At 37.2% G+C, this 19434-nt stretch overlaps 1 protein-coding gene across 1 annotated transcript in view; it reads right to left on the bottom strand.

The window, feature by feature from the left end:
• The window catches only part of spock2 (SPARC (osteonectin), cwcv and kazal like domains proteoglycan 2), a 35741-nt gene extending 17949 nt beyond the window's left edge, over nucleotides 1-17792 (bottom strand). Inside the window, exons 1-2 of the mRNA XM_082153070.1 lie at nucleotides 17512-17792; nucleotides 1287-1332 (exon numbers count right to left, since the gene is read on the bottom strand). Coding sequence (XP_082009196.1) covers nucleotides 1287-1332; nucleotides 17512-17700 — 235 coding nt within the window. The 5' untranslated portion in view covers nucleotides 17701-17792. The remainder of the gene's footprint in view (nucleotides 1-1286; nucleotides 1333-17511) is intronic.
• Between the last annotated feature and the right edge of the window lie 1642 nt (nucleotides 17793-19434).

Genomic DNA, 19434 nt, shown 5'->3' with positions numbered 1-19434 from the left:
CACTTAACCCCTAGTTGCTCCAGAGGCGTGCGACCTCTGACATATATAGCAATTGTAAGTCGCTTTGGATAAAAGCGTCAGCTAAATGAATAAATGTAAATGTTATATATGTGATAAATACATTTAGTTGGGTTTGGTTTGAAAGTGTCAAATCAATAATATCACAAATACAAACTGTTATTTATTTAGTAAGCATTTTATGTTGCTCTCTAACCTTTGACAAATGGATCTGACAATAATTCCCAAATTGTCACAGAGAATGAGTACAATTAATGAGTTTCAAACAAAAGATGTGAAGTGGGTGTAGAGACGGCTGCACAAGTAGCTTTAGTGCCAACTCAAAAAATGGACCATCGGGTTCATGGACCTCTGTTCTTGGACATATGAAGCTTAAGTGGATTTGTGCTTTGAAGGAACAAAGCCAGTGTCAGTCAGTGCTAAATCAAGCCTCCGGGGCTCTTACTGGGTCTTCTGTGGAACTAGCAATTATCCATTAATTACATCCTGAGATATTTGCTAATGGACTCCTTCATTCTGAGGACTTCGCTTCAACTGAAAAATCAAGACATAATGTTCAAATGTGTCCGGGCAGTCTCTCTACACCAGCACAACGAGGAGATGACCTCATCTCTTGTGTAAGCAATTAGTGTTTGGCAGCCGGGACGAAAAGTAGGGCTGTCTGCTGTGACAAACATACGCAGACTACAGTCAAGACTAACCGCACCATTGAATTATAATTACAATGGTTGCACAACACTGTTAGGGATTTGTTTTAAAACACTCAATATTACATTTCTGACTGAATTAATTCAGACCAAAGAGCTAAAAACGCAGTCTGAAATCAAACTCAAGACAATTCGAGACAATTTAGATTTTTTCAAACAAAACAAATTTTAAATAAACTTTGAAAATCTAAAGTTTGAAATGTGCTAAGTGTTCTAATCTAGTCAAAATCGAACAGCGATGACGTCAATGTAATATTTGCATACTGAATACTCTTTCTTCTCTCCTCAAATTATATGCATGCTGAATGCAGAGCATCATGAAAATGCATACTTTATTTACACAGAAACAAATCATAAAACTAGCATTAATTCCTCAATAAATGCTATGAATGCAAATCTAGTCTGAACATTTAACCTAATGTAAAATGAAGCTCCATTTAAAAATAAACTAGGCCATTGTTTGGCACGTCATGTGATTTGGGCACTTAATTTGAATGGCTAAAAGACCGCTCTATAAAATGTAATAATGTGATGCTATTAGTAATATTAAATATGACTTACTTTCATTTGAGCTTTGATTTTCATCCCATGATCTGATGTAATCATCCTGACAGAAACAAAGAAATCAAACAGTCAAATGTGCTGCACAGAATGAACTTCAAGCCTTTAGTCAAAAATAATACTTCTATCACTGTGTATCTATCATTAACCATTAACTTAAACGTACAATACTAAGATGTTTTAATTGTGAAAAGCAGTGGAAAAGCACTAATGGAAAAAGGAGGGATGGAACTTGAAGATAAACAAGACAAAAAAAAGGTGAAAGCTTGAATGAATTGTAAAGCAAAAATGCATAAGCAACTTAGACTGCATAAAAAGTAGGTTACGGCTTTGATGGAGAATATTAGATTAAGCAATTTAAAAGAGACATCAAACACAAGCAAAGTCATGATACAGCACTACTGACCTCCACTTCCTGGTGAAATGTGAGAAGGATGAATCAAAGACAAAAGAGAAGGAGACAGTTAGAGGAGAGCGATGCATCTCTAAGGAGCAGCTATCAAGAAAACAAGACAGGATCCAACTGCTAAAAAAACATCTATTTGCTGTGATATTCCATTATATTCCCACATGTGTCTTTTTAAAAGAGGCAGTTGCTTTAAGATAATTATACACATGGTGCTCATAACACTTTCAACACCCTGACTAATAATAATAACAACCTTTTTTGTAAAGTTCACAAGATTATTAGTGTCATCAGCAGTCATTTATCTTTGCAGTTGTAGGTGTAAACAGGAGGAGAAATGGCATATTGATTGAATTTGGCTTTGTCAGCTAAAACATCGCAATAAATAACTTTTCTGTACTGTAGCAAATGTTAATATGTCAAGTGGCAATACATACAATTTATCACTCCTGTAGACTATTAAAAAAAAATTGCATTTTCATTAAATAGAAGTTACACAATTATTTAATAGGGTTTTTGATGAAATACATTATGGCTAAATCTATTTAATAATTTAAGTCTGTTTATGCTTCCTAGGCAAGGGAAATACTGTGTGGTGTACTGAGACATTAGATGTCCATAATCAGTAAACATCTAATGAACAGAGTGGTAAAACCTCTTGAATATATTTTGTATCTTTAGTTTATGCAAATTGAAGGAACCACCCATTCAAACACAACCGTAAATTCTTTAGATATGCACTTTTGAGAGAAGAGAGTTGTACACTCAGTGAGCGTGAAGTATGTGGAAAATTCTGTGTCACATCAATGTGTTCCCCCTCGCTGAAAAGATGCAAGGATGAATCAGAGCAGAGAAATATTGCCACGGCTAACATAAATATTGCCACAACATATCATCGTCATCTAATTTTATGTAACCATCATCACAACACATCACCATCATCGAAATTTCTTAAAAGCTTAAAAAACTTGAGAATTCTTCTAGCTTATAGAGTGCAACAGTGTGCCACTTTTCAGCAGCCTTGGTTCCAAAAGTATTTTTTTGCGGCTTCCAGAGATAAAAAATGGACACGTTTTGTTTGAGAAAGGTCTTCAACATGTGTTTAAACATATATCTGTTCTTCTAGCTCACCATGACAACTAAAGGTCACAAGGGTCATTGGAACCAATAGTTTAAGTGGCCATTTCTTAGTTAAAACATTTACTTTACTGTTCTATATTAGAGTGTCCTCTCACTGAGAGAAAGAACATGTTATCTGGATGATTTGGGAAGAGTCTCCTGTTTATAGTTAGAGCCCGACCAAATTCAACCTTGAAGAAGCTGTGTGTGTGTGTGTTAGTATTCTTGGTTACAGGTTAAGGAACAAGTGGCATTATTGGAGATTGACTGATTTGTTTTCTTCGACATGCTGGTGCCTAGACACACATTTGTGACCTCGGAGGGCCACTCGTTCCTAACTCAGTTCCTATAACTGCTGTGATCTTTGTAAATGCAGAGCATGGCCTGCAAACTCCTTGCTCTTCAAGCTGACTTCTGCCTGATGAAACTGCAAACTATCTTCAGTAAAACAATTCTTTAATTTATTATAATTCTGACTCTTGTCTTAAATTGACTGCACTTCTAACTCCTGGTCTTAATTAATCATATCTGGTCCTTGGGTCTTTAACTGTATCTCCCCTAACAATATGCATACAAATATTTAAGTACCTTAATTTATCTGTAGAATCATAATGTAGTTTTTCATCAGGAATTCCACTCTTATACTGAGGACTGATAGCTTCAACAAAACCATATACCAACTTCGTAGCTGACAGTAAGTCTGTCTTTAAAGGTTTTTATTACATGGCTTGGTTGAATTCTAATGTAGAATGCGGTCTGTTATTTCTTGGTAACAGACCGCTGCTAAGTATAACACACCGTTGCCATGAAAAACAGAGCGTTGCTATGGACGCAGGATTCTAACCGTAGAGACGGAACGGACTATTTTCTTTAACGGAAGCAATACAATCGTTTTTAAATCAATAAACTCCTTTTTAAATCAATATTTTGTGTCAAATTCTTGATTTATTTGGTAGGTAGCCATGTAATAAGTGGGATAATGTAGATCGAGGCGGTTGTTATAGCGAATAGCGAATGTTATATTCGCTATAACAACCGCCTCGCTCTACATTATCCCTTACATAAGTTGTTGTTCAAAATGAATTCCCCTATAGAGAAAATGAATGGGATTTTTCATTCCAGAACCAGACTCTTGCATTCTATATGCAGAAACAACAATAAGTAACAGTGGCTCAACCGATGGTTTGCATTTGGGGCGAGGTTATCTGTCTCACTATCGAATGGAAGAAGGGAAGAGTACGAGGGGGAAATTACGTACTTTCCTTAACAAAGGACATGTTCATATTATGAATAATTATTATTAACAGCTCAAATGTCATCCAAAACTTGACCACATGTGGATGCGTAAACCCAACAATTTGTTGTCTTTGAATTGAAAGCATAAAGACATTTTAGAGTCAGCAGCACTTGAGACAATCTAGGAAGCAGTCTTCCACAGATGAGCCTCTCCTGCATCCGAGTCAGCTCATATTTGGCCTGCTTTGAGTGAAGGCTGCCAGGACCATCCCTCAGAGGATCTTGGTCTCATCAAAAACACCACTGAACGCATCAACCCCTCCTGTGTTGACTGACAGCTCTTTTATTCCTCATATGTCTGAAATGTTATCGGGCATGTCTGAAAATGCACTTTGTAAATTCATCTTCGATTTGGAGGCCCTGATAACACCTGTGCTTGTTTGTTTGTATGACATACAAGCATTTGATTGGCACATGAGAAGAAGATAAAAAGTGATACACACATGCGTGGGCGTGCGTGTTCAAGCAGCAGTTGGCGGGTGAACTGGATCTGTCTTTTTCACTCATACTTGACAGTTACATGCCATATGCACTATTGTGCTCCTCTGTTGCTGCTGCTATGAAAACATCTGCGACAGAAACACGGCATAAAGGCATCAGGGAACACAAATCCAACGTATTTACCTTTGAATTCATATTTTTCACGTGATGTCAACCTTATATAAACGCCCACCTGGAAGGCAAAACAATGCCTTCCTCCACTGTCCAACTGTTATTTTAATCAGCTTTTAAAATAAGCTACTAAGTACTAATATAGTTATGATGTTAAAAGAGCAAATTCAGTATGCACCTTATTGATGATGCATTTGATATTATGCACGTTAAGTGTTATCCCACAGCAAACCATTATAAAGAAAATGTGTAATTTATTAAAACAATGATAATGGAGGACCAAATTCAGTATAATGAAGCATGCTATATGGCAAGAAAATGAACCCAGAATCTGAATGCAACAGTTTCAAGTTAAGTATTTTACCACAGAAACTATTATAAAGAAACCCCTTTGCATGCAATTTAGTGGGTTACGTTCATGTTATGGGCTCATCTGATTGTCTATATATTATGCATCATCAATAAGTTCACTGAATTGTATGTTTTAATCACGCTGTCTTAATACATTAAGCTATGAGTTAACATAGCGTTATTATTCACCGAAAATCCCGATCCACTATGAGAAAGCGCACATTTCACATTCAAACACACATCTCCCAAAACACGGCATGTTGCAATCTGTGACGAACCAGAGGGGAGCCCATAAGCGTTTGACTGCCATAAAACATGTCGTAAAGCTTATTGAGGCAGCATTTTCTATTTATTTATAAGGAAAGTGGGATTTGACGTTTAATGTCGCTGCTGAGAATAGAGATGAAGATCGCAGAATAAAGGCTGGAATTTGGGTCTGTTCCACACAATCTTATGGATTCTAAAGATCTGGATTACAGCACACAAATACTTTTTTGAATTTATGTTGCATTTTTGGTGTATTTTATGGTTCTGTTGTTAGTCATAACATAGGACTATCCTGAGAAAATGCCTTTTGAGTCCCACGGCAAACAGAATAAATATTACATGATATAATAAGTAATAAATTATACACTCAGTGAGCTGAAGCACTTCTGAACAACAATCTTCATCGTGATTGAAAAAGTCATTCTACTATATTTCATTTTAGGAGCCAGCCTATTTTGCCTGGCAAGCTGCTTTCAGCGTGTGACCTCTCACCTTGTTGTCTCTTTAATTTCATGTCATGCCTTGTAACCTTAAGGGGATTCAAGTTTGGCTGTCTCTATTTTGCCTTTTCTGTTTCCACACATACTAGAGATTTGCTTTGACAAGTTTGGAATGCTCAAAACGACTCCTTGTTGGAGGCGCACAGAGAAGCAGCCGTCCTTAATTGATTAAAGCCGGATGGACCTCACAATGGCCTCACACCCACATATTCATCACATCCCAGTGTTGCTGGCAATCACGCAGGCTCCTTACAGTTCATAAACACCCCAGGCAGTGCATGAAGCTGAGGGCCCACACATCTATTCCTTTGACTCGGAATCTAATCGGTCGTGTTCCACAAGCTAAAAAAAAAAAAGGGAAAAACAGATACTGTATTATATCGGAAGCTTCCAAACTATGTTTTCACTGTCACACCATGGCTATAGCTGACAGGCAAGTACAAGCCTCCCACTTGATTTATGCACAGGGCCTTTTCCGACTGGGCTTTTCAGATTAACCGCACATGGGAACATCAAAAGCTTCGCTAACAACCCATCGCTCTCTCTCGACTGTGAACATCCTTGCTTTCCACGTGTAGAAAAAACTCTGGCCTGCCATTCTGTAAGGGTTTTTGTAGAGCAGCAGGCAGATCCTCCAGGAAAGAACTCCAAAGAGAGTGCTGATTTTTCAGTGAGAATGCCCTAAGAGTATTTGTCACTGACTCATGCATTTAAGTGAAAACATATAACTGAGGGTGAATGCTTCATGATGACTTTTATTACAGTTATCTTTATTGAGACACATAAGAGGTTACCATGTGCACTTTGATGCATGAGACATTTAACAATTTGACTTTGTGACGCCTGACTCATTGTAAACAGATGAAGTGATCCATCTAGCACAAATGCCCAGCAGATCTGCAGCACTGTAATACTCTATAATGGATAACACACAGATGGACAATGAGATCACATTATCATTTTAACAATTTCAGCAATTTACACATAACTCATGATAAATCATAGTTTGCCAACTTGTGCCCCAGGTTGGAACAAAATGAAGTGCTCAAGTATTAAACAACAGTTCAATAAACAAGAAGATAATATTGAGTAAAGTGTGATGAAAAGTATTTGAGAAAATGTAATTAGCTGCTACACCATCTTTTTGGTTACTTGTACTTTGACAGAGTATCAAAGATATTAGCAACATTTCCTCTCTACTTTTTTTAAATAAGTATATGTACTCTTTACTATATATACATTTGTAATGAGTAATGCAATTAATGTAATGAGTAATGCAATTAGTTCAATGAGTAATGTATCCGTTCAAACATTATGGACCATGGCAAGCAGACTTTGGGACAAAAGGAGAAATAAAATGAGGATCAATATCGGTGTGGTGTTTTCGAGATGCCGAGATCTCCGGGTCCACGACAAACTTCGACTTGACAGAGCTTCACGACTTGACAGAGACACCGCTCTTGCATTTTTATTAGACAGGTGAGCAAATGTACATAAAACGAATGAATTTTATATAGCTCAAAATGATGAAATGTTAGAATATGATCAGTATGTTTTTCTAATGTTGATCTAGCTTACTGCTAATCTCATACAGCCAACAAACTAACACATAGAATAACATTATAATTTTTAACACACTCAAATGCAGTTTAGTATTATAGTGTAGTAGACCAAGTGAAACAGCGCAGCGTTACCTCACAATTTTAATTTGTTACATAAACTGACCAGATTGAGTAGTAATTCAGCACTTGCGGGTAGTTCAGAATGAAATGTCCTCATTACTTTTTATCCGCGGGACTAGTGCGTGGCGCTGATATCTGTCTCTCATTACCGATCACGACCTGGTTCATACCAAAGTCTTGTTAAAAAACATGAATGTATTCACTCATCCATAAAAATTATTTCCCATAAACTTTGTTAGATCTATCGGCATGACGACAAGTTCCATAATTCCGATTATTCACTGCGTCATCAATCTACGCCTTTGTTATTGTAAGAGGTTAGCGACCCCTAGCAGCGAAAAACATTACATATTGTAGCTTTAAGAGAATAGGGACAACCTTTTTAGACCATGTGCTGGGCGCGCCGACCATTTGTCCTGTCGTTAAACTAGCAAAAGTGGATTCGGACACGGCCTAAGTGCATTTGCGCCGTTAAAATAGGGCCCTATGTCTACACCGTACACAACCGTTGCTGCTAGAACCTGTCTACACTGGACCTAGTCTCAGCCTCAGACGTCACGCCCACGGAACGTTGGCTAAACGTCTGATGCATATGGTACACTTAACTGGAAACACTTCAGGAATGTCGAAGTCGTCATCTGATTGGTTGAATTTTATCGGATTTCCGGGGGGCGCGAGTGTCGCGTTTATTTTCGGTCCGCCGGGAAACAAATGTCATGACGCCAAAACCCCTCGTGGAAGAAGAAAGCCGTTGTTTTTACAACTGAGACAATGAGCGCTTACCACGATCAACTAAACGCTGTATTTTCAAAAGTATGTGAAGTTCGCGGCTCCATTGATGCAGTAAACTTGCACAAGGTTCTTGAATGAATAATTTATTAGATGCACGCCGGTCTGTTATTGTAGGGACATCAACATTATATTGTCACGCCCCTAAATATGACGCGGTACAAAACAAACTGTGATTGGTTGTGTTACATGTCAGTCAAACGTCCTCTTGGGCGGTCCTTGGCCAAGAAATGCTGCGATAGAGTCCAGACCTTCTGCCGTCAGTCTGAAGGTCTGGCTATGCGAGACTACACTGGACCCAACAAAGCAAGCGTTGCAAATCCATTTGTCCTTCCTATGAGAAGTATCGCAAGTGCTTGGACTGGAGTACGTTATAGTGATCATCCTTGGTGTGAACGGGCCTTAATTCAGACACAATTCCAATTTAAGCCACAGTCAAATTAAAGGGATAGTTCACTTTGAAATTAAATTTTGGTATGTTTTAGCTTACCTCAAGGGAATCCAAGATGTAGGTGTCTTTGTTTCCGCAGTAGTTTCAATTTTGATATAGGTCAAACCGTTCTTGTCTGTCAGTCATATAATGCAGGTCTATGGTCACCACCTCAAAGAGCATGCACAGAGTCCAAATTAAACAATTCCCCATCGTAAGTACACATTGATGGCCTAAGACCACGTCCAAGTGATCTGAGGACGCGCTCTTCCTGGTGTGTGACATGTGCGCGCGTTGTGGCTTAGTCTGCGCAAGCAGATCACTTGGATGTGGTTGTGTACAAGAGGTAAAAACGATATAAATACTGTTCGTTTTCTCACACAAACCGCTCGTTTCGTGTCTTAGGCCATCAATGTGTACTTACGATGGGGAATTGTTTAATTTGGACTTCTCTGTGCATGCTCTTTGAGGTGGTGACCATAGACCTGCATTATATGACTGACAGACAAGAACGGTTTGACCTAAAAATATCAAAATTGAAACTACTGTGGAAACAAAGACACCTACATCTTGGATGCCCTTGAGGTAAGCTAAAACATATCAAAATTTAATTTGAAAGTGAACTATCCCTTTAACTGTTGAGTGAACATACATTCATTTCAGAGTGTTTGAACAAATCGGTTGAGTGAATGATTCATTGACTTGATAAGGACAGTCACCTGTTTCATTCCTAAATGAATGATCTGTAATTTTGAACAAATCAGTTGAGCGCATAACCCTATTCACCTTATTTTTAACATCAGATTAATATTATAACTTGTGTGCAATGCTTCTGGTGTCATCCACTTCCAGTTATTTTTAGCTGTACAAAACAGCTCTTTATGCTGCTTGATATTGCAAACTGGCATTTCTTTCCATAATATTTTAATGTATTAACATAACATTAACATAGCATAAATTGTTTTACCATTTACTTCACTTTGTTGTTCTTCTAGTTATTAACTTAAAGCGGCTAATGAATCAAAAGTCTTGCACATTCACAGAAAACAGCTAACTTTGCTTTGCAAAATAGGGTGAATAGTTATATAGTTATAGTTATCATCCTTGGTGAATATAATTGAATATATACAACAGCTAGTTCCAGTCCTCGATTTAGATTTTCATCTTATGAGTGAATCTATTATTCACCTTATTTTGTGAATAGATTCACTCATAAGATGTTGGTCAGTATTAGTACTTTTGTGTAACGGCACTCAGAAAATCAAAATTGAGGACTGGAACTAGCTGTTGTATATATTAAATTGCATTTTTTTAATAGTTTGGGGCAGAACTATGGTAGACAGACCAAAAGCAGATAGGCAGTGCAGAAATGATATAACACACATTAGACGAAAATTTGGATTTTTCTAATTAGAGTGTCAAATTATCTCCAATGTGCCCAGAAAAACTGCTTCAGTCAGTAATGTTCAATCTTCTGGCCTCTTCAGCGTCAATAACACTCCAACCGATTGTAAGGAACCAACTGACAGCTCTGAAAGTGAGGGAGAACAAAACAGCGCAGGCAAGTGCTGCCTTTAAATGAGCAAACCTGACACTAGAAGCAGTCAATAAGGCTTCCTCTGCTTGAGAACGGAAGAAATGAAGGACTCGAATGCTGGGGGTTATAGGGGAATACAGGCTTGACAGTTCATATTACCTCCATACATTTACGGAGCTCTTTAGGCTTAATCCTTCCTCATTACCGCTGGAGGCAAAATTCACTTAAATGGGGTTTAAAACAAGTCACTTAAATTGGACATAAAAAAAAATAAAACAATTTTTAAGTACATTTCAAATAAATGCCACCTTCATCAATGATGAGTAGTCTTAGGGGGCAAAAAATAACACTGTCATTGTTGTATTTGTAACTGGATGCCCAGAGCAAAAGCCTTTTATAATTCTGTAGTTTTAGTAAGTCAGCTTGATCTTCAGAGAACACAGTGTTGGTACCCAAACTCCCAGGGGCTGCAGGAAACAGCCAAGAGAGTGACAGAAATGTAAGATAGCACTCATTCCTTTGCATATATTGGAAGGAAAAAGACATGTTAAAAGAGCTGTAAGACCCATTTCATGCCTCAAACTGGACCAAAGCCTCCGAAAATTAGTCTGGGTATGCCACTCACGGCACCTGCACTTTCCAGATAAAAAGTCTAATTCAGCAAGAAAGGCCCAGACCCCAGGAGCAGAATGATGAAAGGCCAGTTTCTCACCACTCAATTAAAGCCCACCTACACTCCTGGCCTATAGCCAAGACACTCTGCTGCAATGCCCTCACTCGCTTTTCTCAACAGCCATTCTACCGCACTCAATTTCCCCTGTCCCGCACGCCCGCAACCTCCTCCTCAGACAATCCAGCCTGTTGAGTCTCAGTTCGGGCTGAGAGTGACAAGCTGTGACCCTGGATCACAAAACCAGTTACATATCGCACGGGTATATTTGTGGCAATAGCCAACAATACATTGTATGGGTCAAAATTATCGATTTTTCTTTTATGCCAAAAATTAAGATATTAAGTAAAGATCATGTTCCATGAAGATATTTTGTAAATTTCCTACCGTAAATATATAAAACATTTATTTTTGTGAGTGAATGCAGCACAATCACGTACATAAATGGACAACTTTAAAGGCCATTTTCTCAATGTTTCGATTCTTTTGCACCCTCAGATTCCAGATTTTAAAATAGTTGTGTCTCGGACAAATATTGTCATATCATAACAAACCATACATCAAGGAAGAGTATTTATTCAGCTTTCAGATGACGTATACATCAAAAAACATTTTTTTTTTACCCATGTCCCAATGACCCAGGGTCACAGATGTGCATAAACATGCATCGACTGAGTTCCAAAAAAAAGCGTAATGTTTTGCATTTGAGAGCACTGAATGCTGATTTATCATGGCTGAGAGCTTAATGGGGTATTTGGGTGTATCATCTTAAACTGCATTATCCGTAATTATGGACCATATGCTATCTCTGGCAGTTGTGAGGACATTCCCACCTCCAAGAGTAATCTTGATGGACTGGAGCTGTGACGGGCCAGCGCTGAGGTTCTCTGCAGATGCACATCCATTCGGCTAGTCAGATGAGATCACTCACTGACAATTTGACAGCCAAATAGCGATGCATTTGCATACTGCCAGGCTATTTTAAACTACGTTCATCAGCGACAAACACAAACTTGCTTAGCGGTGCCAAACGAAGCCTTCGACAGAGTTCTGTCTAAAAAAGAGACTAATGCATTCAACATTTAATCCACAGAGAAAATGTCATAAATTAAGAAAAAGACACATCTAAAGCAATCACAAAGAACTGGCTTCCTCCACCCACCCTGAATGAAAAAAAAAAAAATGCACTTAAAGGACAAGTTCGGTATTTTACACTTAAAGCCCTGTTTACAGATCATATCTGATGAAATAGAACGGTTAAGATTAAAATTTGGACACATGCTGCTGTCCCGAGAATTTTAGGTTTAAAATTCTCGCCCCCCCCCCCCCCCCCCCCCCCCCACCCCACCCCCACAATGGTTGTCTATGTGCACTGGAAGATTCCGTCCTAAAAACACATTAAACTTTCGTTTACAAAGACGTGAAACTCACCGAGTGGTCAGGGGTGTTCACTGATATGTGCACTCAAAAATCGCTGAAAAAGATGCATTCCAACAGGTTTTATCGTAGTTTTTGTCCAACTCCATTGACTTAATAGGACGTGCTGTGAGACCGCAGCACCTTTACGGTATTACTCCGCCGCTTCTTCTTCTGCTTCTTCTGTGTATTCAATGAAATGCCCGTGGTTTGCTTGCAATTGGCAAAGGTGCATTATCGCCACCAACTGGGCTGGAGTGTCTATTATTCAAGCTCTCAACGGAAGAATCACGGGTGTGACGCGTTTGGCAAAATAGGTCCACAAAAGCGAAATAAACCTAAAATTCTCGGGACAGGAGCATGTGTCCAAATTTTAATCTTAACCGTTCTATTTCATCAGATACGATCTGTAAACAGGGCTTTAAGTGTAAAATACCGAACTTGTCCTTTAAATGAAATGGCAATGAATGGTTAAATGGAAAACCATTTTCAGTGTAGGCTCGAAACATTTTTCCTCATTAAAAATGTAGTGGCGGAATAACAGGTGCAAGCCGACACAGCGTTCTGGAATGAGGGAAAGCACTGATTTTTAATGAGCTTCTTCTACATTGTGAAGGGGGGAGAGTAAGAGTGGGTTTGCCAGCCACGGTATTTGGTTGTTTACTTTCAGTAGAATAGATAACAGACTCACTCCTGGATTCTCTCTTTAACTGTTGGTGTGTGTGGGGTGCAATCAGAGCCATTTACTCTCAGCAACTCGAATAGTGTTTACAGATAATGAATGTGAACATATCACTCCACGAGATGTTTATTAGCAAAAAAAAAGTCTAGCGAGTAAATGTGCACTGAATTGACCCATTATATCATTTTTTTTACTCTCTTGAATTATTCTTAATCATATCTCGTTTATATGAAGCCCATAATGTTGGGAAAATCTGATATATAGCTCACTTCAAAATTAATGTGGCAAAGGCAATGGTGAATATAATTGTGTCCAACGGGGATTTGTCATTTTAAACTGCCCAGTCTATTACATTCTTGCAGTATATTTGGTCTTAAATACTAAGCATGAAATAAGATTTAATTTTCCACTTGTATGGAAATAGATAAGAGAGCATGACAAAAGTGGTACTGATTCTAGTCTATGTCAGCAGTCAGAATTTATCAGATTGTAATGTAATCATATCTAATGCAGCTACTGTTATAAAAAAATAAAGTGAATAACTCAATGTGAATCGAACTTGAAGTATTATACTTTGGAAGTCTCAAAAGTATCAAGCATTATAAATCAATCAACCAAATGAAAACGTTTATGTTGAATGACTTTTCAAATGGACCTCACTCAGTTGCTAAAATGAGAATCTGACATACTTCACTAAGATTCCCAGATGGGAGCAAATTATAATGTGCTGTATAGCCTTGAACTAACTATTCTCCATAGACAGGATGTTTTCAGATGTCAATGTCAACCAATGTCTCAATGCAGTACTCATGCGCTATCACACACCCGACCCCGAAGAGCGCGCACAGAAAGCTGCCTCTCAGACAGCATGTGATCTCGAATTCAGATCTCTTTTGCAACTTATTAGACTTCAACGGTCAAATACACACACAATTATGTCAAAAAGCCTGTATTGGCGAATATTCACGTAAACGCAGTCAGTTATAACTTGAATGTAAACAAAATCGGATGTGTGTCAATAGGATCAATGTGTGTCAATCTGTGCATTACCTGTTGCTGCCATTAATGTTAACCAAACAACAAAAGAAAAGAAAATCACTCACTGCTCTTGACTGAATAACTTTAGTAGCTTTAATAAGAATCAGTGTGTATTTAATTCATACAGTGAAGACTTTTGATTTGAATTTTGATTACTTTAGTAACAATTTCTAATACAATTTCTGTATAATTTCTTACTTGAATGCTACATTAAATAGACCTACTCTACCTGAAAAACTTTTAAAAAATGTTTATTTCATTTGTATCTTTGTTTTATTATATTTGTCCTATTGTTTGTTACTTGCATCATTGTTCTTCTTATCAATACCAATAACAAAGATAAAATAAAATAACAAAAATAACTATATTATGACATTTATTGTAATCGTGAAATAAGACGATTACAATAATAATTCCTACCCCTAGCCCAAGCCCTCAAATATAAGTCAAATGATTGTGATTTAATTTGTGACAAGTGAACTTTTTACCATCTGAGTTTGACAGGGTAATTAAGGTCAATAATAACTGTTTAACTCAGCTTTATACTTTTAGCTAACTTACCAATGTTACAAAGATCGTCTCGGTTACGTATGTAACCCTCGTTCCCTTTCAGTCGTTCACGTTCGACGTAGTCCCAATCAGTCGACACATCGACTACGTCGAACGTGAACGACTGAAAGGGAACGTCTCTTAACCCTCGTTCCCTGAAGGAGGTAACGGAGACGTAGTCGACGTGTCGACTGATTGGGACTACGTCGAACGTGAACGACTGAAAGGGAACTAAATATACCTGTATGCTCCGATATATTATAGTCTGGTAGTTTCTCACCATAGGCCTGTGTGGTTGCAATGGCATGTGAAATTTTTTATTTATTTTTTTAAAGGGGAGGAAACGCTCAATAAAATATCATTACTCTAATTTATCTAAAAAATACAAATGATAGAATCAACCAAAAATGGAATGCAAAAAGTATATGAAATATTAATGTCATGGGCTTTTCATGTTCTGCTGCTTTCATCAGTGTTCGCGTGAGTTATATCATTATTCTGCTGTGAGAACCTCAAAGGACTTTGAAAGCCAACATCAATTTGGATTATTTGCCTTTGTCACAAGCAACACTTTAAAAATGAAATAAGCCGAGTTCAGAGAGAGATTAACTTTCAGGATCTACATCCGTTCCATCTCTGTCTCTGATCAAAGATAACAGGTGACTGTTAAAAAGGTACTGAACTGTGTCAGAGGGCCTGTCGCTGTCTCTGGTGCGAATCCTTGCTATCAAAAAAAAAAAAAAAAACAGCACTAGCATGTGTTTACCATCATATAAAACTAACAATAAATGCATTTTGATATTGATTCTAATCAGGGCTGTACAGTTCAATATATATGTCAAACGTGGTACAAAATAATCGGTACCACAGTGTGTGCGATACAGTTTTGCGTGTGTGAAACAGAGCTGCTTGTTTGTGTGAAGTGATAGTTTGTTGTTTGTGTTATTACAGTAGTAAAATTTCTTATTTTGTTTAAAACAATTATTTAGTAATAAAAATCATAATTATTATGAGTCATATCGATATATATAAAACCAAAATTTTGGACCGAATTGTGCAGCCCAACAAACAAGCACAACAATCATATTCCTATGCAGTTGCGCCTTTAAAAGTTTGCGTATTTTTGTCTTCCGGCGAAAATTAAAATGCTCAACCAAAATGGATGGATGTTGTTTGGATTGTGATTTGGATTAGTTATATTGGTATATATTAACAAAATTGACTTAATGTTAATCCAGAGGTGTTATGTCCCTGCAGTCTGCCATATTTCCACATAAATAAAATGTTTGTCCTGAAAGCATTTTTCCCTTTACGGTTTGTATTTTGTTTGCCCTTTATGAAACACTAATGTCCTTTGTCAGTCACATTTAAGTGATGTAACTACACTACTGTTTGTTTTCAGAGATTGTAATGTTTTATACTTGTGCTACAATTGTGTTGCCTGTGCTACAAAACCTTCAACCTCTGTAGCACCAGTGCTATGTGCATCTTCTGATCTTCTTGTTCAATGGGTCCTGCATGTCATATCTTGCACACATAGAAAGTTAAAGGGAAAAAATACTAATTTGTATTAAACATTCACTATAAGGGACTACCCATCTGTGCAATGACATGACAACCCGAACAAAACAGCTGACAGCATGTCATGGGCAAGTTCTATTCAGTGCAACTGAAGTGTCACCTCAAGTACAGTTCAAGAACAACCTGGATTTTAATTTGATGGTTAAGCCAGAGACAGTATAGGGCTGAGTTGTTTCACCTAAAAGCTCTTTTGGTTTTCTTTTCTCCCACCAAAACAACCGCGGCATGTGTCGGACAAGCATCGCTCCTCTGCTATTCATATGTGTGAGATGGTGTGATCAATATCCATTGATTGGAGGATTCAGAGTCTGCTGCAGGGCCTAGTTTGAATGTAAGCCACTGATGTAGAAATGCTGTGTCCATCTATTTATAATCCCGGTCTAATTCACACTTAATCTTTTCATTTCCATATTTTGATAAATTCCTGGTTCGCTTAGATGTTTTTCTACGTAATCATTTAAGGAGTTATACACTTAATCCAGTTCTAGAAGGGTAAAAATAGCTGCCAGCCAAACACTGATGGAGATAAATCACAGTTTCTGCTGGCCGGTTTAATGTTTCATTTGGAGCAGAACTCAACAGAAAATAACTGAATAAACATGAAGTCCTAATATCAATCATCACTTTACCTAATTCTGATTGTGTTGCACATTCATTATAATATTGATTTTTGACCATTTTTATGCATATTCATAAAGAAATACCATTAAATACAGGATCAAATAACATACCTGCACAGTGACACATGCTACAACATAACCTTTGCAAGATTGAGCAATCCATAAATCTCCCTCTGAATACATGTGAAGTCCTAATCAATTATTAAAGTTGCCTATTATTACATCACATCCACCGGCTGGGCAATGAATGACACTCTATGCAATCTGCTTTATACTGTAATCAAACCTATTGTCAATTAAACAAACAACAACAGATGGTCCATTGTTACCAATTAGGGTTTGACTGAAGATTTGAGCATCTTCAGAGCATTTTACCTGGCTATGCAAAATACATCCAAAGATTTGTCTAAAGTCTTCATTTAAAGCATTTTACTACATTTACAGCATGAACCCAACAGTTCAACCTATTGTCTCCCAAGATCTTTTTATCATCTTAAATGCAACTGCTTTCAAAAGAAGATCGATTTCTTAGGGAATGTTGAAGGACTAATGTTGTCTAAGGAAAAACACTGTCCCGCATTCCTAACACTTACTAACAAATCTAAACCATCGGTATTGATAAGAGCTAAAGCAGATAGAGGCATGTAATGTCACCATTCATCGTCTTAAAGACAACTCACATCTCTGAAGCGGTTCCAGTGCTTGATCTTGCGACTGTACTGGGAAATGGTGGACAGCCACTGTTCATCTTCCATGAAATTCCCCGTTTTCTCAGCTTCTTTCCCGCTCTTAACGTCCACCTGCACGGAAAACCGTACGAGCATCAGCAACGGGACGAGAACACATCCCAGATCATTCATCCACACCATTTTGTCTGATGTCTCGATTCCTCTGTTTTAAAGGACGAGAGACGGATGCTGAGACTACAGTGAAGTGTGACCTGATTACAGGATGCGTCTTCCCTCTCTATAGAGAGAGAGAGAGAGAGAGAGAGAGAGAGAGAGAGAGAGAGAGAGAGAGAGAGAGATGAAGACGCGAAGTGCTGCTGCTATCAAGCTTGTCAGTAAATGCACGTTCGGAATTTCATTAAATTCAGTTATTTTCACATTAAATACTCATTCGGGATATCAGTTAGCCCATAACCATTGACAAGTAAAAATAACCATAAGACAAAATATGCCACACTTTTCCCAGCCAATCGTTTTTAAAATAAAAATACTTCCTTTTTAAAATTAACGCAAGATTACTATATGTTCTATGTTTCATCTTGGTTTATTTATTTATTTATTTTTAATAAAAATAAAATTTAAAAGGCATTAAAACACTACATTTGTGTTAAGAATGTAACTAGAACTTATGGTGGACTAATGGTGTCTAAGGAATAATGGTAGGCTACCCTTGTAATTTACATGATCCCTTAAACCAAATATCTTTAGACCACTATTCAAGACTTCAAATATTTATCACAATAATAAAAAATGAAAATAAAAACATTGAAGAAATTATAAAATAGGCTAGATAATATCATAGTCTTCTTTAGCCTATATCTATTCCATATGGGATCTAAAATTATGCACATTTATTTACAATTTAAATTTAACAATAAATTAGGACTTCCCAACTTGTAAATACGAACTTTGAAAACTATGCGATTTCGGACGCAGCCCAAGTCTTTATGATTGAGTTATTGAATCATTCACTCAACCGATTTGTTTCAAAAGCTGATTCATTCATGAATAAAACAAGTGACTGGCTGAATTTGGACCAGCACACTATCATACTGTTTCTATTATATATATTATGTTGCAGAAATAGTATGCTAGTATACTCATTTAAATTCAGCCACTCTCTTTATGAGTGAATAATTTAATCATTCATGCAACCAATTTAATGTTTAAATTAATAAATATTTCTTTATAAAAACCTAAATTGCCTCTTCCCCAGATATCTAGCCAACACTATAATGTTTTTTTCTTTAAGTAGACCTGGCATATACCATAAAATGCTGTAAATGAAACATTTATGAAAACTTTTCAATTATATTTTGATTTACATATTTATTTAGACACGATTATTTAGATACCTCCTACTTTTTGTTTATTGCATTTTGTTTTAAATAGACTGAAAAAAAAAATTATAGCTTGTTTTGGCTTCACCTGAAATATAAAATGGTTCGTTACACCTTCATTTGCAGCAGGGATTCAGTTTTATTAGGGAAAATCGTATTTCTTTGCTAATGGCAGAATATTAAGTAATGGAATCTGTTAACCAAATGCAAGCAACCAGTTCACATTAACAAGGACCTTGGATTGAAACCATTTATAAGTGTGTATTCTGATATTTAACACACCTTAGGTTTGATATAGTGCATCATTATAGACCAAATCCACTGTAAAATCAGAACGAAACTTAACGTGCCAAGAAACATGCACCCTGATATTGACACCAAAATGATGTGACATAAAAAGCACTGACTGACAGGACAATTGACAGAGCACACATGACATTGTTTATCTGTGTGAATATGTCAGCATATAGTGTAACTCAACCCTGAAAGCCCCACAGGGGGTTTCAAGTGCTCATTTTTTACCATGGCTATGGTT

Source organism: Leuciscus leuciscus (assembly GCF_965113295.1).
Source record: "Leuciscus leuciscus genome assembly, chromosome: 22".
NCBI classification, from domain to species: domain Eukaryota; kingdom Metazoa; phylum Chordata; class Actinopteri; order Cypriniformes; family Leuciscidae; genus Leuciscus; species Leuciscus leuciscus.
The sequence above is the reverse complement of the archived record's forward strand: the minus strand, read 5'-3'. Positions and strand labels throughout refer to the sequence as shown.